Below are 26136 nucleotides of genomic sequence, written 5' to 3'. Positions count from 1 at the left end.
TAAGAAATATATATATATGGGGAGAGAGGGTAATTGGGCCCAGCGCTCTGTAAATTGTACGTTTAAACAATGACACAGTTTTTCCACTTCGTTTGGCAAATTTTTTCTCCCGCAGCCCATCCCGCCATAGGTCCCCCTCAGTGTGTGTGAGGGGGGACCCTCGCCCCTCACAGCAACAGCACCCGCGGCCAAAGGGTTAAACATTAACTTTAAACATTCCCTGTCCCGCACGAGCTCCTTTTTCCGTGAGCCCGAGGTGGGCTTTTCCCCCTCTCCTTAAATAACGAGGGTGGTCCCAGCATACTCTATATCGAGACAGCTTTTCATCAGTTGCTCATCAGCATGCTAATTGCTGTATGACTAATTATGCCCTGAATTCCAGTTGATTTTCTTAATGAGACAGCTGGGTTAATTATGTAATCGTATGATTACATTAGCCCAGAGTGCCCTGGCGAAAAGGAAGGCGGGCGGGAGTGGGATGTCACCGGGCGAGGGGGGCACCCACGGCCACTAATGACCGGGGAGGGCAACCCCGCCACGGTGCTCGTGGTGTAAACACCGGGGTTAAATTATTAATAGTAAGGGCTGTGTCGTCTTCTCCCAGCTCCCAGAATGAGGGAGGAACAGGGGTTCATAATCAAAACTCACTTTGGAAGTTCGGGTGGTCGTCAGTGACCCTGTTGTATGTCCAGGGTTGAGGTGTGGTTTGGGCTGAGTGACATGGGGAGGTGGGCGGGTCACAGGATCAGAGAATATCCTGAGCTGGAAGGGACCCATAGGGATAATCCAGTCCAACTCCTGGCCCTGCAGAGGCACCCCAGCAATCCCACCCTGTACCTGAGAGCATTGCCCAAACACTCCTTTTGCTCTGTCAGCCTTGGGGCCGTGCCCGGTGCCCTGGGGAGCCTGTTCAGTGCCCAGCCATCTTCTGAGGGAAGAACCTTTTCCTGAGATCCAACCTAACCCTCTCCTGACACAGCTCCAGCCATTCCCTCGGGTCCTCTCACTGGTCACAGAGAGCAGGGACTGGGAGCTGCCCCTCCTGAGGAAGCTGCAGACCCCAATGAGTCTCCCCTCAGTCTCCTCTTCTCCAGGCTGAACAAACCAAGTGTCCTCAGCCACTCCTCATATGGCCCCTCTAGACCCCTCACCATCTTCGTAGCCTCCTTTGGACGCTCTCTAATAGCTCTAGATCTTTACTACATTGTGGTACCCAAAACTGCACCCTGGGTGATGAGGGGCTGCCTCTCACTGCTCATGTAACGTGCAGTTTGGGCAAGATCCATCTTTGAGTTTCTTTTAAAATTGTTCATAAAGCCAGTAGTTTACATGCATAAGCAGCAGCAGCAGCAAAAAAAAAAAAAAAAAAATTGTTTATTTTGCACTGCTATTCAAAAAAGATGCATCATCAGGGCATGTGTGTGGTGTGAGAACAGCCTCAGAGGTGTTGCTGGGGCTGGGTTGCTCCAGCTCATTTGATGTGAAGTATTAACTGCTGTTAAAATTACTTTACATTTGTAACATTAATTTTTTCACATCTGTGTCCATTGAGATGTGTCCATCCCCTTCCCTCCTCTGTGGGGACAGAAGCTCCTCTGCGAGGGGACAGTGGGGTGTCCCAGCAGTGAGCACAGGGATGGTGGTGAATCTGTTGGGAAGGAAAGGCAGAAATGGGCTTTGCAGGTCCTGGGTTTAAAATACTGCTTCTCCTGTGGTAGTGTGGAGGAAGCCTTGTCAGGGATCGGATCCAAATGTGCTGGGCTGTGTACGAGCACAGGATGCAGAGGGTTTCTCTGTGGGTATGGGATGCAACAAGTGCTTTAGGAAAAATGAACAGAATAGGAAGCAATAGAAAAAAATACACTGAATTTAGTATAAAAATAGGCATCTCAGTTTACTCTTGGGCAGTAATGATCTTGTAAAACACTTCTTCATGTTCTGGATGATCCTATTCCTTTTACCAATTTTCTCATTTTTTATTTATCCTGTGACTAGCAGGGATCCAGAACTTTTGCAAGAGATGATTCAAACCAAGAGAATAATGTGTGATGAGTTTTCCGCATTTCAGTGTTCAATGAGGTGATTTTTCTCTTTTACAGACCACAGAAAGGGCATTTCCTTTGCTGCCTCTCTCCATAAGCCAGGACCACTTGATTTTTTTTGAGCCGTGTGTGCCTGTTGTTTGTGTAATGAATCGAAAGTTTTGGTCCATTGCTTGTTTAAAAATTCAGTGACCTCCTGTTAAATGACATGAAACATACTTTGTAAGCCTGGTTAATATAAAAAGGTATGCTTTTCCATGCATGCATATGTTGGGAATAGGAGAGTATTTTTATTTATTTTTAAATCCACTCCACTCAGGTAAGAAAAAAGTCGTTGTGACTGTAAGGTTTATACTTGTTTCAGGTTAATTGGTGTTCATAAATACTCCAGAAATAACAGGTTTTTAGGTTTTTTAAGCTAAAAGAGCATGTTGGAGCTTGCCATAAGAAATGATTTGTGTCTCTGCCTGAAATGTCTTGGTCATTTTATTGTCATACAATGATTAGTTTTCTTTAGCGCAGTTTATAAAAATTAAGTCTAAGAGGTGTTTCAGCCCTGGGTTTTTTTACATGTCCTCCAGCAGTATTTAGTGGTTGCAGGCCATTAGTCCTTCAAATAGGCTCTAGTGAAGTTTAGGGTTTAATGCACAGAGACTTTTTTTACATTTTGTTTGTTCTGCCACTGTTTTGGTACTTGAACATTAACCTTTAATAGAGCTAAATTAAATATACATGTCCTGATGAATAATTATGAGATTGCAAGCATTTTCATTTTGTACATAAAGCTTCTCAGGGATTGCAAATTTGACTTAGGGTTTAGTCATTATTCACTTTATAATGCCCATGTTATTTTTGTCCTTTAATTCTTTACTGATTTCAATATAAAAAGCCCTGTGTACTCGGAGCAAAATGCCTCTTGTGGGTGTCCTGGCTTTTTACAATGGGCATGTTAAAACGAGAAGGGGAAAAAAAGCTCACCCACAATTTTGTGAGGTTCAGTTTCTTTCACCGTGGCGCTTTGACACCGTTCGATGGAAATCCCGCAGCCGAAGCTTCAGATTCCCCCCCAGCCCGATAACGATTCGTGGTTCCTGTAACAATTTAAGATGTGGATGGATTGAGACAATCCAGCCTTTCTTTATGTTCAGCAGATGAATGTCCCGGGCTGGCGCTCTGGGAGGAATGCTGAGCTGCAGGAGTGTGACAAAACGTTCCTTGCGGATGAAGGTCGGCAGACCTCCATGGGAGAGGGTGATGTTGTGACAGCCCACGCCGTAATTGGACCATACATAAATACTGCAGAGCCTTTAACTCGTGCTACTGCTGTGACTTCAACTTTATATTTAATTCCTTACCTGTACCCCCCTGTCTCTGCCACAATAACATTTTAAGTTTGATTTATTATAAATATTTTAATGCAGATAATAATAACGAAAAGTATTTGGCCTAAAAAGCATAAATGAAAAAGCTATGTAGTCATAAACTATGTATGTACAGAGAACAGATGACAAGCAACCTAGATTTTGTATTATGAACAGGGTAATGCCATAAGCTGTTGAAGAACTGGAGTAACAAAATGCAGCAGGCTGCTACTTAGAATGTCTCTGAGCTCAACATAACCCAGTGCTATTCTTTTATAAACTATGCAACAACGCTGGCATATTGAAAAAACACACAGGCTCATGCTTAATGTGTTAACAGAGGTACAATAGACTTATTATGTGTTTCCAGAGACTGAGGGTGGTCTGAAAAATTAATGACTGTGGTGGTTGAAAATTAAGTGAACTCCCTAATATATACTGTTGTTGATCCACTGAGTTTGGTGTTTAGCATTCCTCAACAGGAGACTAAATCTTTGCAGCCATTTCACAAGAGATGCTGGCGCCCACAGCAGAAATATATTCAATAATCTTTTATAAGTCCATCACACTCCAATGTTTCCCTACTCTAACTGGGAAGAAGTCCCAGAGTAAATCACACGTGCACATGTCAGGTGTGTGCTGGGGATCCTCTTTATCAGAAGGGGATGAGCATCAGAGTATTCATTTTTGAGTGGACATTTGATTAATAGTATTAGAAACAGAGGGATCCAAACCCAAGGTTCATGGAGTTATTTACATCCACACAGTATTTCTGATTGTTATTGATCTGTCAGTTAGAACAAGTATAGCTCAGATCTCCGTGATCAAATAACCTCTTTGAGCTCCGCTGTGCAGGAGGGCACAGTTTACTTCAGAAATTCACTCCTGCAGAAGCAGAGGTGTGTGAGGGACAGTTGCTGTCAGTGAGCTGAGCAGTTTAATTGCTTTTTACACAAAAATTCTCATTTTGCAAACAAAAACTCACGTGGCTTTTGTATCATGACTGCCTGCACCCAGGGACACTCCCTTGTGGATTAACACCAGGGTGAAGAAGGCATGTCCCAATTTCATGGAATCCTGGAATGCTTTGGGATGGAAGGCACCTTAAACACTATCTCAATTCATCCCCTGCCATGGGCAGGGACACCTTCCACTACCCCAGGTTGCTCCAAGCCCCGTCCAACCTGGCCTTGGACACTTCCAGGGCTGGGGCAGCCGCAGCTTCTCTGGGCAACCTGTGCCAGGGCCTCCCCACCCTCACAGGGAAGAATTTCTTCCCATTATCCCATCTAACCCTGCCCCCTGGCAGTGGGAAGCCATTCCCTGTGTCCTGTCCCTCCATGTCCTTGTCCCAAATCCCTTTCCAGCTCTCCTGGAGTCCCTTTAGGCACTGGAAGGGGCTCCAAGGTCTCCTCAGAGCCTTTTCTCCAGGCTGAACACCCCCAGCTCTCCCAGCCTGGCTCCATATTTAAGGGGTAACACAGATATGATGAAATATTTCTGGTTTTTGAAGTTTGCAGTGTATGAGGAATGTACAGGACTGATAACTCCAAATAGAGCCTTACTGGCACTAAAATGCATATTAACAGATAAAAAAAGGGCTCTTGAGTTCTGAACTGCCTGAGTCAAAGAAGTGGTCCTGTTGTCTTATGTTCCATTTCACTGTTCCTCTTTCAGATCCGGTTCCAGCCTTGGATTTAGGACAGCAGCTTCAGCTGAAGGTTCAACGCATGCACGATATTGAAACAGAGAACCAGAAACTTAGGGAAACTCTAGAGGAGTACAACAAAGAATTCGCCGAGGTGAAAAATCAGGGTACGTTGCGAACATATTCTTTGATCAGCTTTTAATGCACCCTGAAGTTTAAAGGCAGGGATTAAATTCGATTTTATTTCGTACAAGGAGAGTTGACAGCAGCACTGAAATTCAGCATAGAAAGTACAGTGGTCTGTTAGAGCCATTTCTGTGTTTATGACTTTGGGTAGACTCTTTGGATTTGTTTAAAATTTCATTTCCTGTAACACCAAGGCAGAGGATGGAGTTGTTATTCTGCGTATTATGTTGTAGCCTTCAGCCCCCAGAATTACACCTGGCTGACGTTATATGTGACATTTTATGAGAGACAGTGCTGGTACTGACATCAAGCTGAATGTGGGTGTGGGTGCTTGTGGAACATGCATCTTGCACAGACAGACGCACAAAAAAATCAGTATTTTATACTCATACAAATCTCTACAAAGTTGAAGTTTTTCTGTGCTCTCTTTTCCCTTATCTAAATGTATTACTGGAGAGCACATTCAGCATACTTTATATTTACTCTAGAGACTATCCATAGAGCAATGTAAATACAAGCTATTACTGTTTAATTATTTAAGTTTTAATGAGACTAGAGTACATGAAAATACATGAAAATCTCAATGAGATTTAAAGCCTGTTGGCTTTAAGGCTGTCCAAGTTTTCTTGTGATTCAGAATAAGGGTTCCTGCACCAGAAAACAAAACTTTACTCAGTTTTACACCTCATTGCCCATCCATGGGATTTTTCATTTCCGTATCTAATGCCCAGTTCTGAGTGGTGGAAAGGGAAATTGTCTTGGCATTTGGGAAAATGGAGATGTAATTTTTTTAATATTATGGGACTGTTGCACCCAAGTAACATTTGAAAGCTGCATTAGCAACTCAGTTGATTTTGTTACATCTCATTTTCAGCAGAAGGAACATATATGCAGTTATATATTTTGAAATATATTTTGTTTTAACATATGACCTCTGCAGAGGACAGGTACCAGCATGCCAGGATTTGGGCTGGACTGGAAGAGATGTCATATGGGAGCTGTAATGCTCTAAACCTGGCAGTATTTTTTGCTGTGAATGTACAGTAATTGCAGTTCCCTGTGCAGAGTTTTCCTGAGGCTCTGCATCCTGTACATCCAAGCAGGACATAGGGGTTCATCCCAGAAAAGCTCTTGACTTCCACAGTTTTTTGCTGCAACCACTCACCAACTGGCATTTTTAATTTTCACTGGTGTGCTCTCACTTCCTTCCCATTTTCCCTCTGTAACCTTTGCCTTGTTTTTCATTCCAGTGCAATAGTTTTACTCTCTGTTTCAAACAGGGATTAATAAACTATGCAGGGAAAAGCCTGTTGTTAGCTGAGGGTGCTTTGATCAGGTAATCTCTTGGTTTGGAGGACTGTGTGTGAGCTGCACGGTGCCTGTAAGAACTTCTTCCAAAACTGGTATAAATGGCAGTGGCTGACAAGCTTTAGCTGACCTGAGCAGTGAAGAAGGCACTTAGTGCTTCAAGCAATGTAGGGGATTAAACTGTACTTGTCCAGCACATCTATTGTTAGATGCTCAAATGTAAAAACTTTTATTACAAGAGTCATGGTTCTTTCCCCATATCCGTGCACTTCTTGCATTCATTTTTGTAGTTTTGTTTCCTTTTAAAATTAGACATTCAAACATTAGTCAAGATGCAATTATGTGCGTTTCCATGAGATTATTTTGCTCTCTGCTTCTCGACATACCCAAATATTTTGTCAGATTTATGTCTGAAAACACCAGGAGCAAAGGTGTCTGCGATGCTGAGTGTACCCTTTGCCCGCAGGAATGAGCGTCCTGTTGTCTGTGTGAAGGAGCATCCTTTGCTTATTCAGGAAAAGATCAGAATTTGTATGACTTCCCGGATCTCAGAGAAGAATTTCCCTTTGCTGGGAAAAAAAAAAAAGAAGTGACGTGTCCTTTTCACGGCCTGTTACTCAGTAATGAGCCTCAGCTGATTTCTGCACAGCCAGCAAAATCCCGCTCCTTCTCTCGGAGGCAGCTGGTTTGCTGGCATTTTTACTACTCTCCTTCCCCCTTTTTTGTGGTCACAGTGGTCCAGGCTGTCTTTGGTAATGCCCAGACAGCAGATCATGTCACCAGCTACCTACTGTCTGCTTTACAGTTCTTGACTCATCTCTAAACATCTGGATTTTGAAAGGTTTTTTGTGTGGGTTTGTGTAATACTACTGAGACCTTTCCCTCCAACCCCATAGGCTTTATTTATCATATCAGAGCATGTCTTCTTATGATGCTTCTGTGCAATATAAAAAGTTATATGTCCAAAATATTTTAATCTTCCTTCAATCATTGTTAATGGCATCTGTTAATAAGCTGAGCTCTTTAACCCCCCGCATGCATCCCTGTGTGAGTACGCTGAACTCTATTGCTGCTGGGAGGCTTCTGGCAGTCCAGTGCTTTTTCCAAATTCCATTATTGTTACAAAGCATACTCTGGTGAATGTCCTGGTTTTCCTCTTCAGAGCCCTATAAGGATTCACTCCTTTCCTGTGGGTGGGATCAAAGGGTGTTCACGTAGGAGCGGATCAGGACACGTAACGAGATGTTGAACCTGCAGGTTTATGCATCTTCTCTCATCCATATCCAGGCGTGGGAAATGCAGGATTGCTCCTTTATCCAAGAGAAGGAGTTCTGCAAATTCCCTGGAAGGCTACAAGTGCGCTCAGAAAGTTAAAACAGTGTGTAAAGCCCAGAGTGGATGATGAGGCAGTGAGAGCAACTGGGATATGCAGAGCTGCAGAGTGACTGTTGTGTCTGAGCTGCTGTTAATGCAGCATTTCTCATCAGTTGTGGAGCAGAACGGAGCTGTTTCCCAGATATGTGTTCAATTAGTGTGAGATTGCATCTGTGCATGAACCATAGTGAAACTGCCTCTTTGGGCATGAGCACAGTTAGGTGAATTAAGTGTCCTGTGTGTACATCCGTACTTAAATCTACACCGGGACTTTATTAATCTTCACTCAGCACTGAGCTAATTTTAGACTAGTCAATAAGGTGATATTATATTTTACAATTGATTTTTTTCTCCTTCTTTTTTAAAAAAGTCGTGTTAGAGGAACCTTCTTCACTCTGCTTTCCAGCAAACTCCATTGATCCTTCTCAACCTAAACACTTAAAGTTCAATTTAACATTTAGGGAGTAAAAGGTCTCCAAAGGGACTCATATCCATTGATTTTGTGTCAGAGTTGAAGAGCTAAAGTTTAAAACACACTGAGCCTACAGGGTAAAGCAAGCCTTGTGTTGTGGAACCACGTGGAGCTGTGTAAACTCATTCTTGCCTGTTGTTTCTCTGTAGAGGTTACAATAAAAGCACTTAAAGAGAAAATCCGAGAATATGAGCAGACCCTGAAGAACCAAGCGGAGAACATAGCCCTTGAAAAGGAACAAAAGTTACAAAATGATTTTGCAGAGAAGGAGAGGTGAGTGTGGGCGTTGTGGAGGAGGAGAGATGTATTTTTGTGTTTAATCTCCGCAGCCAGGACCGACTCTCGGGCGTGCGGAGACAGCTCATATATTGAGTGATTCCGGCGATTTATGTGTTTGACACGGAATCATTTGATACTCAGCTTTGCACAGCGAAACAATCGTGAGAGTGTGGAAGTAAAACAAGGACAGATTGTCTCTTGGCCGTGGTGTGGTGGGGGGTGTCATGTTCAGGAGGGTGCAAACCTGCTTTTATTCCTCACTGGCTGTATTGTCCTCTGTGACACCAATCTGTCTCCATTAGCCGACAGGGTAATTCAGCCTGCTGTGTCACAGGACCGTGCTACAGGCTGCACAGCCCTGAGCTGCTGGAGATGAAGCACCCCACAGCCCGGGTAAAAGATGCATTCTCCCCTTTCTCCCTTGGCAGTGCCTGAGAGAGGGGATGTGCACCTGAACTAGCCTGGGAAGGTTTGCACGTTCCTAAGCGTTTTCCTACGTGCCAAAATTAAGAAGAGTTTTAATAATTACTCATTTTTTAAAAAGCCTTTTTAATGCATTTCTAATCTTTTGCAAATGGGCAGGGAGTGTTTGAATCTTCGCATCAGTGGGCAAACAAATCAGGCAGGATAAGACGTAGGGGCTAAAGAGGGAGTTCTTTCAGACTGTGTTCCCTGCCTTAAGAATTTACTTCTCCCAGGGAGCAATAACACTGAAACTATAATATGTTCAACACAGCATGGAAAACCTTCAGTTTACATGAGCTTTTTTGTTGGAGAGTTGGTTGTTTAAATTCAGGTCTGAGTGGGAGGAATCTACCAGTGAGAATACAAAGCTTTTTTTTTTAAAGTCTTCAATACCTGTGGTTGCTTTTCGGTAAGTAGCTTGTAAAGCAAGTGGCTTTAACAACTGCAATTTAGATACACTTAAAAGTAAAATAAAATGGCAGGTCGTATAATGCAAATAAAAGTGTGTAGAAGAGGTTTTGAGGTCTCAAAATATGTAGTTCAGTTTGAAGGGAACTGACGCATGGTTCTCGCTATAAATAGTTATTAACCTGGTCAGCAGTGTTGGAGAATAAATTTATGCACTCTATGGAGTGCAGGCAGGATGCTGGTAGTTTCATAAGCCATTTCACAATTCTGAAATGTGCAGAATATCCTAACAGCAATGTTGTAAAAAGCACTGACTCCTGGGAGATGTTGGAGCAGCTCCTTTCAGAGATGAGTTTTATAACTCCTGTGGCCCAGCCTTTAGCAAGGAGTGCAGTGCCTCCATGGTCAGCTGATGTTAAAATGGGTAGAACCGACACAAACAAGAAAATGTTGCCTGTGGACATAAGAAATGTGAGCATATTAGAGGTTTGCTCATGTTATACAGAAAATATCAATGTGAGGTTTGTTTTGAAATATGTGTTTTCTTAAAGATTAGCTAATAATATTGCTGCATTTGGCACCCATTACAGCTCTGATGAAACAGCTGCTGCATCCATTCACTCTATCAGTTATGGCAACAAATTCCTTCATTATGACACTAAAATGGAAATGTATCATTCTTCTTGTACTAACTTTGTACAACAGAGGGTGCTTGGTGACAATTTTCTCAATGTGTGTGACATTTCCTAAACAAATTATGCTCAAGAAAACCTTCCACTAAAGTTGTCATTTATATAGCAGTCAACTCTTGTATAATGTTCACAGCTTATGTTATGAGGTGGCTACGCTGTTAAAATTTTAATAAGTGGGACCACAGAGTATGAACAGGATCACAACATGACCTGATTTATGGGTCCCACTGAAGCACCTTGTAGCCTGGGTGGTGTTGGCAGTTGTCTGATTACGGTGGAGATGTTTATTCGTTCCATCTTCCAACTTTGCAAAGCCCAAAGAAGTTGTTCAAGGTGATTGTGAGCTCTGTTCTCACCTCTTGTCTTCCCTTGGCAGAAAATTGCAGGAGACACAGATGTCGACAGCCTCGAAGCTGGAGGAGGCCGAACACAAAGTTCAAGCTTTGCAAGCAGGTTTGGCTTCGCTTTCTGACCTATTCCAGTGGTCAGGTGGGAGGTGGAAGGAGAGGGGTCGTTGGGTGTAGCAGGACTGTGGGTGAAGCAGCTCTTGGAAGTTCAGGGAGATCCAACAGGGCTTTGTGAATCAGAGCTTCTTTTGGGCTCACACCCAGTCTGGTGGTAAATACAGGAGAGAAGTCCATGAAGGACCTACAGCATCAGAGTATCCCTGGAATTACAGCAGGCCATGGAACTTCTCATCCATGTGTGTTCCCCTCTGGCTTCACACACTCCTAACTGAGATAACTGTGTAGTGATCATGTGAACCCAGTTTCTACCAGTGTGTCTTGCCTGTTGCTATGACTTGCCATTAATTTTCATCCCTGTACTCCTAGAGATTCCAGGTCTGGCCAGGCACATTTGGCTTTGTTTACTATGAGAAAACAAGGAGGTTTTTTCCCTGGACTATTGCAATGAATATTTCAAATAAATAATCAGTCTAACCAGTTTAATAAGAAATTAATAATGTCTAGCTTTGTTAAGCAGAAACTGGGATTTTTTTTTTTTTTGCAATGTAACAGAAATACCATAAGAAATTTTTAAAAAATAAAAATTCTATGTTTTTTCTAATTCATAAGCCTAGGTAGAAAGATACAGCAAAGAATTTTTCATCAGGAGATGTACAGCTTTATTTATGGCTGAGTGCTGCTGTTTCAGTACTGTAATGCTCCATGTTTATGCCTTTTAGCCTTGGAAAAAACCAGGACAGAACTATTTGATCTGAAAACAAAATACGATGAAGAAACTACTGCAAAGTAAGATTTCCTTGTTTTCTTTCTATGTCTCCCTTCAGGGTATCACTGCTTTTTTTTTTGTTTTGCATCTGTCTGTTGGAGACAGACGAGATGGGGGAGGCTCAGGCGTCCAAATTTGTTGGAAAACATGGTCATAATTTGGCCTCCTATGGAGAGTTTATTAGATTTCATCTTTTCTTCCACCCAGTAAGACTTTTCCTGGCACACATGCTGCTGCTTTCCTGGTTTCATTCTCAGGTGCTTCACCTGTGTATCTTTGACACTATATATCTTTTGCATTATCTTTAGAAAAAGGGAAGTTTCAGAAATACTTGCTATGATCTTTCGATCTTGGTGAAAAAAAAATTTAATTTAGCAAAGGATTTCTGTGTCACTGTTAGGCACCCTGGTTCTTTCTACTCCTGGGGTAGCAGTCATTGCTCTTTCAGGTTCACCCCAAACTAGAAACAGTAGCATTTTTGGCAGATTTCTCTTGTTTTCAAGTGGGACATGAAGGTGGTAGTCTCAAAAATATGTATATGTTCTCGTCTTTCTAATGGCCACTGTTTTCAATTATCCTCTGGTTTTATTAACAATCAGGGCAGGGAACAACAAAAGAGACAGACTGCTGCTGGTTTCCTTTGAACCCTTCATATTTAAGGAAAGTTAATAATGAGAAGGAATTCTCATGATCAGCAGGATTAAGCCCAAGGAGTCATTTCTGTGTCTGGAAGTGGGATAGGAATGAAGAAGCCGTTTCAGATGGCTGGGGCAATGTAAGGGAAGGGTTGGGAGACACATCACCTCCCTGTGCCCACATCTGCAGAGTCCCACCTTCACCTCACTTCCAACCCTTGCTGCTGCCTTCACCACCCTCCCTGGCACAGCAGAAATGGGAAGTGAAGGCTGCTGGGGCATGAAAATCCATGGGCTGGGTTGGACAGGAGGAGTGACCTGGGCTTGGGTTTATCTGTAAAGGGCTTTGTGGTGTGACTTGTACCAGTCTGGATAATACAGGGTTTTAACACCAGTCAAACTGGCACCAAGTCTAAATTTCTTAGCCCGTGGGTTCTGTGACTGTCGAGGATCTGATTCCCCGCTGAGCACGTGGGGAAGTTGGAGCTCACCAAATTCAGCCCATGGTAGTTCACATTCAATCAGCAATTGGAGTTGAAATGCCTTTTACACCATTCAGGATAAGGTAAATTTTGGGTTTGCTCTGAGTTCCATGCAAGATGAGTTCCACATGAGGTGATCAGAAGTAGTTTTGTTCCCCCATTGATTCATCCCTCTGTAAGAGGCACTGACTAATGATGGGTCTGATGGAGCCTTAAATTCCTGCAGATTGCCAGAATTTTTTTCCTGCACATAACTGATTTTGCTGTTATTTTGTCTTGCAGTCTCTCCTGGGGGAACAGGCAGAGATCAATGGTTGTAGGCACTGAACCTAATGACCCCTCACCCTTTATAATATGTTTATTTGCAGAGTGTTTGCTTCATTTTTAATACTGTTTCCCTGAGTGCTGTAATTTATCTTGAACTGAGAAAAATCCGTTCTCTAAAATATTTGTTTGCATTTCTAATCTCACTCTTTCAGGGAGATTCACACAGAAATATTTTTGTGATTTTGAGTATGATTCTTACCTAATATGTATAGAATTGCATAAAAATTAGTAACATCTGCAGTAACAAGAAGTTTATTGTGTTTTGTGGCAGAATGGTTATGAAGACTGGGTCTGGAATATAGTGGTCATGGAGCTGAATCCTGAAGCAGACATTAAGCTTGTACTTTATCTCCCAGACTAATGTACTGTGAAAACAAACTTGTAGGACCTAATAACAGCAGAAATATTTTATCATTGTTTTGGATATTTATGGCAGGAATAGTTCTTGCATAACAACAGTCATCTGTAGTGTTTGTAGCCCAAATTTTGCAATATGGAAATCTAGAAAAACATGAAAAGGGAACTGAATGTAGACAGGGAAATTGAGTCATCTATTTTAATTATAAGAGCTGGGAGAAATGCTGAAGAAACACCAATAAAAAGGGTGAAAGACAGTTTGATTCTCTTCTAAAAAGAAACCCTCTTTTGATCTAAGTCTGAAAAGCTACTTGTATTGCCAATTTTAATTTTATGTTTTAAAAACATGTGATTTTTATCTTAGGCCAGAATTGTTAGTTTTACAGACACTTATTTGATGCAGATGAATTGGAGTGCCTTCAGGAAAAAAACCAGATAATTGTCAGTTTTTTAAAGCTAACAGTGCTTTTAAGATTTTTCAGCCTCAGAATAAAACTGTCTTTCAACTACTTGAAACTTTGAAAATCTTTCACACCAAAAAAAACCCCCAAAAACAACAAACCAACAAAAATCCCCCAAAAAGCAAAAGGAATACACAGTGAGAAGCCTCCATTATCAGCATTAAGGAGTCTGGATTTTGTCCTGGCGACTGGTCGTGATCTTGAAGTTGGGAATCATCGTGTCAGCTTGTTTATCTTAACGTCCCGTTCAAAGTACGTGCAAAGGGAGGGATGGAGGTGCAGCTGGGCACCTTTGGATGAGATCAGTGGCTGGAATGAAAAACCTCCAGTCAAATCAGGTTCTGTCATCCCCACGTCTAAAACTCCCCCGTTGCCTTTAGCGGGGAGCAGGTGGGTCTGTGCCCCCACCCCCGTGCCGGGCGCTGAAGGTGTTAATGACAAAAAGAAGTTTATTATGTGCAGTCATTGCAGTCTGTCAGCTGGAATATCAGAAGCTGCATTTGACAAGATGGCAGCAGCAAAGTTTTCCATGTGTAGGCTTGAAGTAAAATGTAATTAGCCTTTATGTGCAGAACAAGGATCCATTGATGAATACAGCTGGTCTTTGTTTTCTTCTGTCATTGAGTGTGGGAGGTAAAAGTGTTCTTCTTCATGTTTATTAATACAGGATTCCTTAGACAAATGGCAAGCACAGTTTAATATTTGTTGGAACACAGAGGGGCTTGCCAAAACAGTTGTTGTGTAAGAGGATTTCAAGGTTTTCAGATTATAATCATCTCTGGGTTAAATAAATGAATGATTACTCTGCCTTTTTCAATTAAAGAGGCACATCCTCTCTCGAGGCCTGATACTGGTTTTGTTTGCTGTCCCACACGTTTCTATCAGCAAACCTGGATTTAACCAACACTAATGAGTTTGATCTGGAGATTCTGTCAGAGCTGGAACTGAAAAGCAAACTCAGACTTGAGTTTAGGAAAATTAAAGAATGTTGGGTTTGGGTTTTTTCGTAGTGCAACAGACTTTTTTTTTTTCCCTTTCTTTCTCCTCTGCAGAAAAAGAAACATTCTGTATACATTTCCTTAGTTTTCCAGGGACAAACTGTTCTCCTCAGTAATGTTGCTCTTTCACTTCTGGTTTGCTGCGGAGTCCAAACAAGTGTTTGGGATTCCCAGCTGAGCAGTTAATGCTCCCAGCCGGAATGGTTGAATTCCAGTTTTAGATCAATTCCAGAGCCACCTCTTTGCTCCGACCCCTCCTCTCCCCCAGCCTAAATGAATTCTAATTGGAAAAGGATCTTGGGTTATAGCACATACAGTAGGCTTGTTACATTACTGTTAACATGTGGGTTGAGGCTCCCTGCCTTTGATGAAAGAAAATATCGAATTTCACTGAAATGCTCCATTTTCACCAGCCAACTTTAAGTAGTCTTGTGAGGGCTTTGGGTACTGCCCCCCCCCCCACAATAAAAAGCTTCATAAACAACACAAACCACAAAAAGTTTAGGTTAAGGTTGTCAGTTAGAGCAGCTCTGCCACCAGCTTTGTTACCTGAGGATTTTCTGAAAGGTTCAGACTTTTTGTTCTTTTAAAAGTAGAGTGTGCACAGGACTGCAATGGGATGTTCCTATTTCATGTTTACTGAAGTAGTCATCTGAAAACAACTACTTTCAATAACTCCTAGGAAAAACATTTTGCCTCTAGAAGATGAAGCAGAGATTTGTTGTCCTTCCATAGATCAGACTGATTATTTTTGTTTTTGGCACAGCTGAGGATGACACAGGAGGGCATATGGGAACAGAAGGAGGTGTCTGTGGTTTTTGACTCTTTGGGGTGAAGGCTCCTCTTCCACATTATCAAACAGACCTGTTCTCCAGGCATCAGTGTAGACTAAAGTTATAAAGATGTAATTTTCTGCGTGGAAGGACTGTAGGACTGAGCTTGAAGACAGACAGAGGACTAGAAGTTGTAGAGAATTCCTGAAGAGTTATTTCTGCCCCAAGTTATGTGGTGGAATTGGATTTCAAGTATTTTGGGGCAAATCTCCGTTAACTTGGACTTCAGGGGAATCATTCCCCAATATATTGTGAGAATTGAATTATTTACTTCGATTTTTTTTTAACCAAATCTTTCTTGGTTAAGTGCTGGCTGGTGCCAATATATCACTTCTCAAATGTTTGTAGTTTTCCATTTTGATGGGGCTCAGGGTCAAATTGAATAAAAAATAAAGTCATGCTCCCTCCAGCATCACATAATTACTGTGATAGATGATCTCAAATGCTGCTTCCCCCCATTGAGCATGAAATACTGTAGTTAGGGTGGTTGTGTTGTACATGACACGAAATAGCTTCTATTTGCTGTGCCTTTAAGGTCTTAAAGTTTCCTATTTCCTGTTCTTTTGATGAGTCATTAACTTCTAATGCTCAGCTCTGGAGTTATTGCTGTATTTAAAGTGATTTCCCTAAAAACAGGAGATGGAGAACTTCATAGGCCGTGTCTCTTGGTATTTTCTCTTCTTAAATTTCCTAATCATATTGCTACTAGTGAAGCCCCAGGGGTGGTGGCAATGAGGGGATGAGAAACCAGGGAAGATGTTACAGAGAACTACTTTTTTAAGGAAAAAAATGTGAAGAAAAACTGAATGTTTTGAATCTTACAGAAAGCTCTGTCTGCATTTTACAGTTTGAGATGTTTGTTCAGTGTTGTAACTGTGCCTTATGCAAAACTCAACAGGCTGAAAGTCACTACGTAGCATTAATATTTTGCCTGAAAACCTAGAAACGAAAAGGAATGAGAATACTTTGGAGTCAGCTTTTTGTTTTGATCTAAAGCTCTGGTGTGAAGCAGGGTTTGAAAGCCCATGTGCAAACCAGCATTTTTTTGTCACATTTCTGGTTCAGCCCTGGAATCACACCAGGAAAGTTGCAGTTGTGTGGGGAGAGAATTTCAGTGTTCCTATAAAACACTTGGCTTTGTGAAATCCCAAGTGCTTGCTTGAACCACTGGCATTACCTTCACTTTTGGGTAGGGAAACTGAGGCACGAGGGGTGTGTATGATGCTCAAGGCCAACAGGTCTGGTCTTGGCTAGAGTCTAGAAATGTGCAGCCATGAGAATGATAACCCATAAACTGACAAAAATATTATTGATTTTCATTTTTAATTTCCAAGGGTGCATTTCTGAGAACTCCATATAAATGGAGCCTTTGGAGTCAGCAGGAGTTTGTACTGTAGATGGGCTCTGTTGTCTCTTTTGTTAGACTTGTATTGCTTGCAATTAGTTAGTGTAACTTTCTGACAGCACTGAAGTGCCCCAGGTCCTTTCAGGGCTTTTATTTTGTTTGTTTTTTAACCTCCAGTGAGACTGTTCAGTTCCTTTTTCTAGTATAGCCTAAAAGCTGGTGTTATTTAACAACCCAGAGTAGGAAAAAAAATATAGCCTTAGGGTATTCCAGCATATTCTAGTCATCACCCTGTTATCCCTAACCTTGGGTTGACACGAGATCCTTAGATGGAAGTCTTTAAATAAATGCAAAGTACTGCATCAGAGGGTCTCAGGCTCCTGTGCCAGCCAAGCTGTGGGTCATCCCAGCCATGGATACCACCGTAGATCCTCGCTGGGAATGAAGCTTCATGGAGAGGCTGTAGCCTCCTTGGTGCCTTGGTCTGTCCTGCCTGTTCTCACCTCCTCTTGTGGGGTCAAACCTCCTCAGGCTGGTGCAGCTGCCTCAGTCCGGGAGGGAAGAACCACGAGTGGTGTTCCTGCAATCCCATCCCAATTGCCAGCAGGGATTGGCTTTCCCTGTGAGTCCAGCAAAAGGCCAGTCCAATTTCTCGAGCCATCTTGCCACAGCAGGTCCTTTTACCTGTAACAGCTGAATTTTCTGAGGTGCCTGGGAGGGTCACGTGAGGAAGAAGAGGGAAGGAACAGCTTCTCTCAGAGTCACATCTGCCCCCCAGCATGGACAAGGTCTTTGGTTTCCGTCTCCCGATCAGCTGAGCTCGGATTTCACGCAGCTCTTTCATGTATGTCTACAAATTATAACAGTCTTTTTTTTTTTTTTTTTTCCCAATGCAAAGTAGCAAATCAAGAGAGTTATTTTGGTCCAGAACCGCTTCCTGGCGAGGTCCTGTCTGTGAAAGCAGGAGGGCACGTGGTTCTGCTGTGCTCCTGCAGCACAGCTACTGCAGGGCTGGGACCGCGGGGGAGGCAGGCGGGATAAATCCTGGAATCATCAGAAACAAATGGTTCATCTGTTTCCAATCGGGGCCTGCCCTGTGGGGTTACCCATTCCCAATCCCAGAGCAGAGCTCTCCAGGAGGTGCTAAGTTATACTGACAGGCACTGCAGTGCTTGTGTCTACCTGGCCACGTGTTTAATGGGTGGCTTCCTGCACTGGTGTGTGTTTGGAGTTCTCCTTGATGGATCCACAGATGGATTCCAGCTGCTTTTCTCACTCCCACGCAGGCAAAAAAAAAATGAGTCATGTAGAGAGTGTTGTGCTCCCTCATTTAATGGAAAGGAATGGCTGTCCTGAACAAGAATGGAGGTTTAGGGAAATGTGTAAGATCCCAGGCACTAAAACTCTGTATCCTGAAAAACCACCTCTTTCTTCTGCTTTGATCTTTTTTCCCTTTGGAAATCTAGGGATTTGTTTTGAGAGCTGGTGACCTGCTCCCCCAAGCACCACATTGTTTCATACAGTTTTCACATTCGCCCAGGGCTTTCATTTGGGCTTTTTGTTTGCCTTTTCCAAGAGCAGGAAGGCGTGAGCCATCAGTGGCTGCATCTGGCACAGCCTTTTTGGAAGTATCCCTGTACTGTTTCCTCATTGAGCCATCTACACCTAAATGTGTCTGATTCCATCCCTGCCTTAAAAAGTTGCTGTGATGCCTCAGCTATAAGTCACCTGTCTGCAGAAACAGGGGCTTTATCCTCTCCTCAGTTGCCGTAAAAATGAGTATTTCTGATTTGTGCTATTAATACTGTTGATGTTGGGAACTTTGAGATGTTCCCATTATTCAGGGTAAAGGCTACAGAATGAAGTCCTGTGCCTGTATCACTGTGCAGGTCATTCCTGTTGCCTTCACAAGGGCTTTAAAACCTCATTTATTTCTCCTGCCCATTCCTATACAAATCTTGGACTTCCCTTTGAGCTCTTCATGGTACCTATGGCAGAAGCAGAGCTGGGAAGGAAATACCTGTGTTGGCACATGCAGGAGTCACCCCAGCACTTCTGCCTCTGCACTTCCCTTCTGCCCTGGTTGTAGGAAAAACGGGATTTTGTCCTGTAGATTTTGAGCAGTTTTGGCAGTGACCTGACCACAAAATGGTGGCATTGCCAGCAAATCAAAGATTTTTCTAAGAAGCAGTTGTAGCACAGGGCAGGTCAGGGTGTGGATGCCAGGGGAGCGTGTCCTGTCTGGTTCAGCCCCTTCTGATCCTCTTGGAGACATCACTTAATGGGACCTAAGAAATATTGTCTCATTTACATACCCTCTGGTCTAATTAAAAGACAATAAAGCCATGTGGGATTGCAGTTTTGTGTCACAGAAAATATCTGGTGTGATGAAATTGAACCGCTTTATCTTGATGAAGTTTTTTTGAAAATAATGTTTCAATGAAGAAGTTTTTTAAAAAAATACTATCTTTGATCAAGAAAGTGAGAATCCCAGGCATAGGAACCAGGACTGAGCACTGATTCAGGGATTTGGAAGAGCTGGGTGTTGGCCAGCTCGTGGAGCAGAAGGGATAAGGCAGGATGATGCAGACACTAAACCCAAGGAAAACAATAGGCAACATGCAGCCCTGTTAATAACTTCATTAGCATTCATGTAAAGCATTAAATAAACAAATGCATAATACACAAATCCTGTAAGCCTGAGATTATTAACCCTTAACACTTATCTGGTGTGTTCCTGCAGGGGCAAACCATGGCAGAGGCTGTGGTTTTGTGCCTGTGCTGGCCTTGCCTCCCAGTGTTTAAATGTGTTGAGAAACTGAGTCCCAGGGAGATTGGTCAGGGGCTGGAATACTGGAAGGCAGCCAATATTACAGCAAGGATCAAAACTGAGAAGTGAAGGCAGTGGATAGAAGAGAGGACTGCTGCTTCCCCTGTTTTGCTTAGATACAGCTGTGTGATGCTCAGAATAAAGCCCAGCTGATCCGGAGTTGCTTGCACATTCCAAATACCTGTCTGTGAGAAATTCTGAGCAAAAATTAAATTTGACTGAAGTGCTGCCTTTTAGGGTCACTGATATTTTGTAGTAGGTTTTCAGTGGCTTTTAATAGGTGATCTTTTGTTACTTGTGATCCCCAACTGCACACCCTGCCTTCATTCTTCCCCTCAAACGAATGAACTTGCAGCCGAATAGCGTAATTCTTTTTTCTTCTCCCCAATACAGTTTTTTATTAGTGAGGGGTTTGGGGCTAGCCTGCTCTTGATTTGTTTTGTGGTGGCTACCAGACATAAATCTCCTGAGTTCCCTGTGGACTGCACTCTCTGGATGAAAACCTGCCCTCCTGCCCCTCCTCCTGGGGGAACTCGTGTGGCTGAACCACTCCTAACCTGGACTGCTGGGTTGAAGTCAGTTGGGTTTTCAACTATACTAACAACCATGTATATTCATATATATTTATATATTTAAAAAATAAAAATGAAGTGCCACTGGCAACTTTTGTCCAGTGGTGTTTCTATTTTCTTCCTTTTCCTTCCTTTGACTCAGTGTTCAGCACTGGGCAGAGGGAATCTTCCTGTTACAGCTGGTGTTAAGCAGAGTTGCAGGGGGAGGATTGTGGACAGGTAACTTCCTTTACACGGTTTCCTCAAGAAATTGTATCTACTGATGTTTCATTTCCTATGTATTTCCTCATTTACGGGATGGGGATTATTAACCTGCCTGAACACAGTGGTTATATCAGACAGAGAACCTGAGGGGCACATGTGGCTTTCATAAAAATATACCGCCCATTTCCATCATTGTGAACCGTGTCATCCACCAGTTGGGCTGCCATAAATCGCTGTGAAATGCACACAGCCTTAACCAGCAGTGAGAAGCACATAACTTAACCATGGAGTAACTAACCATCTTAATAAATCTAAATTCACTCTTTACTGGAGACACTTCAGGGAAAGTGGGAACAATTTCTACAGCCTGTTATCCCACATGGTCCCGGTAATGTAAAGGGTAAGTAGAGCTCTTGTTCTGCAGAGAGATCCCCATACCCTGCTCTCTGTTTCACCCTCTGTGTTTGGGAATCTGTGTCTCGTGTAAAACAAATAAAAAGCGCTGCCAAGCAGCCGGTTCTGCAGCCAGAGTGCCCAGCACCGTGTTCAGGGCCGTCATTAAAAGATTTCATGAAACAGCCTTAAAAATGAAAAGTTTCCTTTCTGGGAGAGAGAGAGATAATTGAACTCATTGATTTGTTTCACGGTTTGTTTGCCCTTTCATTCCCTTCCTGAGGTGCTGTTTGTTGAGGAATGTCTCCAATTGCCAGAAAGACAGTGGGGTGTCTAATATTTCCCCGCCAGCTCTCCTTTCAGCCAGAGCAGAGTACTGTGGCAAGCCTACGATATGAATTTTTAATGCAGAACTTTATAACATAGCCCTTGCAGCACGGCTGCACTACTCTCTTGAGCTTTCAGATTTAATGCTCTGATGAACAGAGCACAGACTTGGGGCATTCGACAGCAGTCAGAATTAACCCCCGAGTTACCGAGTGTGCAGCAGTTAATTTCCCTGCAGATTAACATGGACGCAGGAGGAAAGGCTGCAGATACTCCCTCGTTGGAAAAGTGTCCAAATAACTGGGATTTTGACTTGCAAAATTGTCTGGGATATATTTTCCCTCTTTTTGCTGGTAATGGGGATTTTTAAGGCTGTTTACTTTTCCTGGGCTCAACAACTCTGCAGTCATTGTGTGCTGGATAAAAGGACACTGTCTTGCCCGCTGTCTGGGATCGGATAATGACCCAGGCTGGATGTCCAGAGAGGGAAAAAAATTAAATCAGCTCTGTAATGCATCATGGAGATGAACTTGCCATAAGTTCCTATTCTTCTAGATCGTATCATTTAGCTGTTTATATAGCGAATCATGATAGTCTATCTGAGGGGATTTTGCTCTGTTTGGAATATGATCTTAACTAGATGTGGACGTTCTTACTAGCCCATCATCTTATTTACCTAGCGAGAAGTGTAGAGTGGAGATAAGTAGCCCAAATTATTACTCTTCAGGGCATTAGCACGTGTTTGCCAGTGTTGAATTTCATCTGCCTGTCCACCTGACTCGTTTTACTATCTGAACTTTTTACTCTTCTGCAGTCTTGATAATAATAATTCTGCTTTACTGCAGTTAGTGCTGCTGTGCTGATCATCGGCTTTTCTAAATCAGCCCTTTACTTATTAAGCAACACCCCTCCTGACGCGTTATCTGGAGGAATATTGCTCTCAATATTCTTCACAGCCTGTCTCTGTAGGCCTGAGGTTTTTCCTAGCTGGTTCTTTCCGGTAGCAGAGCGTTTCACAGCCAGGACTTGCCTTGTCAGGGGTCTCAGCAGGATTTTGTCAAGAGAAAAATGCAGCATTTGTAGGTTTAACTTTGATAACAGAGGAGGAGCCTGATTTACTTAAATTGTGATAGGACTGGTGTAAACCAGAGAGAATTAGACAGGACACAGGACATGCCAGGTGTTAATGGCACTCAGGAGAAAGACATAACCAGGAGTTTGTGCTTGGGTGGTGTTGAACTGTTTGCCTTAAGCCTTTGTGAATGAGAAATGCAAGTTGTTCCTCACTGATACCACGGAAGTACATTTACACTTTTTAATCTTAAATCAGCATCTCAGCTTTAGGGAGACATTTACACATTTGTTTCAGATGAGGTCTTTTAAGCAGCTTGTCTTATTGATTACAGACCCAAGATTGGCTTTGCTTCCTCCACTGTTATTACTGACTCACGAGATTAGGGTTTTCAAGGCTTGGTGCTAAATGCAGAGAGATCCTGTCACTTCATTCAGTAGTTCTAGGTATCTATTAACTTTATATAAAGCCACCGTATTTTGATAGGGAATTTAGTTGGAGCCTGGCTTATGAAAAGGACACTCCTGTTTTCATTCCTGTGCTGGTAATTACTCTGTGTCTTATTTTTGTTGTGTCAAGCACACTACCTAAACCAAGGCTGATGACTCAGTTTTGCCATATGTAAAAAGGGCACATGGGGTGAGGCAAGACTTCGTTAATGTGGATAGTCTTTCAGTCCTTGGATAGGAAAGTGGAAGTGCTGTTCTGATGCTTGCATTGTAGCTGTAAAAATAAATGTACACGAATAGAAGCACATAAAATGCGTTTGCTGACCATTCATTTGAACATCCATTAGGTCATCCTGTGATGAATGGAAATATTCTTCTTTCCTGGAGACCACACCAAAGGAAAAAAGATGCATCAGGCATCTGCCATAATAATAACTCTGTGTTACCACTGGCTGCCCCATTGCAGGGCACTGGGATGGGCAGTTTTAATCATTCTCCCTTTTCTTGATGCTTTACCTGTGTGGTGCTTTAATGTGGGAGTCTTCTGCTTTTCCTGAGCCAAAGTGGAAATATTTATTTAACGAGTTGTAGCAGATTTTTATGTGCAGAGTGGTAGAGTTGAGGAGCGTGACTCACAGGAAGTAAAAAAGATCAAGAAATTCAGTGCGTTTAACCATTTCGGTTCTCCATGTCCTTCCCATTTGGGGGAAGGGGAGGAAGAGGAGCAAGAGGCAGAGTGTCCTGTCCCACATTCCAGAGACAGCTCTGCCTGATGCTCCCTGTCTTGACCCAGATCCTAGTGATCAGCCAACAGGGGGCTTCTGGAGTGCCTCACCTTCTGTGGCTTTGAAGTTTACCTGCATGGCCAGAATGAGCTTTTCCTCTTACTGACCCAAGATAAAACATAGATTTTTTTTTATTTTTCTTTTTTAATTGCACGTAATCAGAATAAAGTAGCTGCTGTAGTATAGGTTATGCTTTTTAATTACAGATTTTGATGCTGAGACCTGCAGGATCTGAGACAAGAGGCTGTATCTGGGCTATCTTAAACTTGGGGCTCAAAGCCAGAACTGATACATGTTCTACTTTTTAAAATGCAAGTAAATGCCTGGAATGGCTTATATTTCTAGGGCAGAAGTTGAAATAATTAAGTTGCAGCAGAGTACACGGTATGGGTGTCTTTGAAGATCACTGTAAGAAAGTATTCCTTGGTAATATACAGTAGCACTTTTAATAACTTCTCCGTCCTGGGTTGTTTTAGATGTGTGGAGCCAGTTGGGAAATGTGCATTAGCATTGCAAGTTGCCATCTGAGTGACAACAAACAACTCCTGCTGTTGGAATGCTAACAACGACAAGTCATTTGGTACAGCCATTTGCCAGTGTAATGGCTTAAGCAGCTTAGTTTTAATTAAACAGCAGCTTCTGTGTATGATATCAGAGAAAATAATGTTCTCCTTACAAGCTGAGTTGTTTAGTGTTGTCCCCAACCTGCTGGAGATACCAACAGCCTCTCTGTCCCAGCATTCAGCTGGTGCATTGTCTGCCAGTTCATGTGCAAAATTCATTTGCAGAAAAGCAAACAAACCCTTTTGGGGGATGGATGAGCGTTAATCTATTAGTTACAGACTCAGCCTCGCCTTGGTGGCAGGAGTTGTTCTCCATCCATGAGCTAAAACTGTGTTTCCTCACAAAATGTGTAAGTTGGGAGATCCTTCACCGCTCTTCCCAAGGGCTGTGGGAGTAAAGGACTGGGAGCTTATTGATAAAGGGGTAAAATTCCTACCTGGTGTCAGAAGGTTCACCTGACAGGAAGACAAAATGACTGAAGTGTTCAAGGCCAGGTTGGATGGAGCTTGGAGCAACCTGGTCTAGGGGAAGGTGTCCCTGCCCGTGGCAGGGGGTTGGAATTAGATGAGCCTTGAAGTCCCTTCCCACCCAACCCATCCTAAGAGTCTTGTGCTAATCTGCTGTAGGAAGAGTGAGGGTTTTGATGGTCTATCTGAAGTTAATTTTATAGAGAGTGACAGTCAGGAAAAGCAGTCATGTCCTTTGCATTTCATTCCCTAGTACCTGAAATCTAGAAACACACTTTTGTGCTGGAGGTGACAGCCCTTCCCCTTCCCTCCTCACATACCTTTGTATCTGTGGGGCAGTTTATGCAAAACCTGTAATTCTGATGTCACACCCATGATAACAAAAATAAGGAGGCCACCAGGAGGTTAAGAAGGTCATAAAAACTCAGAATGCACAAGTTTAGCTCAAGTTATGCTTACTGGGGCAAGTATTTCACATCTTGAACTAGAATCTCTTGAGGCTTGGTACAGCTTAGCATTGTCTGATTTATTTAATCGCATTTCCATGAGATCAGGTATATTCATCAGCAGAGAACATTGTGAGCAAATTGAATGAAACCCATTACTCAACACAATTTCTGGCTTTGGTAGTAGAAAATATCCTGTAGGTTTTAGGCAGCAGAGCTGCTGGTTTTAGCTCAACAGCAGATCATCCACGAAGGAAGTGAAGGCCAGAAGGCGACTGCTGCCGGTGGCTTCTCCGGTCTTTCCCTGCAGGATAAATGGGTGCCCAGAGCCTTGAGGATTCATTAGCCCCTGGCAGTGGGAAGTGCCTGCTCAGGGGCAGGAAGGAGTGACCTGTGCTGCTGTTTGTGCAGGGAGATAAGTGATGGGGGCTCCATGTGGGCATGTTTGGAGAAGGAAATGGTTCCGCGTGCTCGGTGGGGCCCACCCTCCTCCCACCCTCCAGCGTTCCGGTCTTGGCCACATCTTGTGCAGATTGAGGCAGAAAAAGCCCTTTTTTAACAAGCATCTTGAACCTGTAACTGGTGGCTGCTCAGTTCTGTCTACAGAAACTTCTTTTAGTTGAATAAAATAAACAGCAAATGAGTGTTTGTTTACAAGTCGTGGGTGAATGGGTGGATTTCTATGCTCCTCTTTTATTAATTATTTGGGGGAAATGCCGTTGGTTTATTGAAAGCACAACTGTAGTCACATCCAGGGGGTAGGGATAAAAGTTGTATTTTATAAAATTACTTGCAAAAAATATGCACATAAAGTGGCCCACAGTAAATAATCAGCAGTTTTGGTAGTTATTCCAGTCTACAGTCACTTAAATTTGTCAGCAATCTTTCCTTGGCTTTGCATATGGATGAATATCTTGAAGTATGTTGTGACTTCTTGTGCAGATAGAAAAAAAAAATCACCCATCAGGTCTCATTCTTACAAGAGCAACAAAGATACAACGTTGTTGTTGTAATTGTGAAGGTATCTGGTGCTCCCAAATTGTGCATTATTGGTTTTTCATCATCTTGGTAAATCAAGGAGATGTTCTTGTCACCAGTCACAAAAGGAAGATAATACAGAG

General features: G+C 42.7%; 1 protein-coding gene across 7 annotated transcripts in view; it reads left to right on the top strand.

The window, feature by feature from the left end:
• The window catches only part of CUX1 (cut like homeobox 1), a 266951-nt gene that overhangs the window by 126936 nt on the left and 113879 nt on the right, over positions 1 to 26136 (top strand). For all 7 annotated transcript variants that reach the window (XM_050322112.1, XM_050322109.1, XM_050322113.1 and 4 more), the window contains exons 5-8: positions 5081 to 5218; positions 8541 to 8664; positions 10612 to 10688; positions 11422 to 11488. In XM_050322112.1, coding sequence (XP_050178069.1) covers positions 5081 to 5218; positions 8541 to 8664; positions 10612 to 10688; positions 11422 to 11488 — 406 coding nt within the window. The remainder of the gene's footprint in view (positions 1 to 5080; positions 5219 to 8540; positions 8665 to 10611; positions 10689 to 11421; positions 11489 to 26136) is intronic.

Source organism: Myiozetetes cayanensis, unplaced genomic scaffold, assembly GCF_022539395.1.
Source record: "Myiozetetes cayanensis isolate MyiCay16 unplaced genomic scaffold, myiCay2020 scf27, whole genome shotgun sequence".
NCBI lineage: Eukaryota > Metazoa > Chordata > Aves > Passeriformes > Tyrannidae > Myiozetetes > Myiozetetes cayanensis.
Note: the sequence above shows the minus strand (reverse complement) of the source record. Positions and strands in the feature narration are given on the sequence as shown.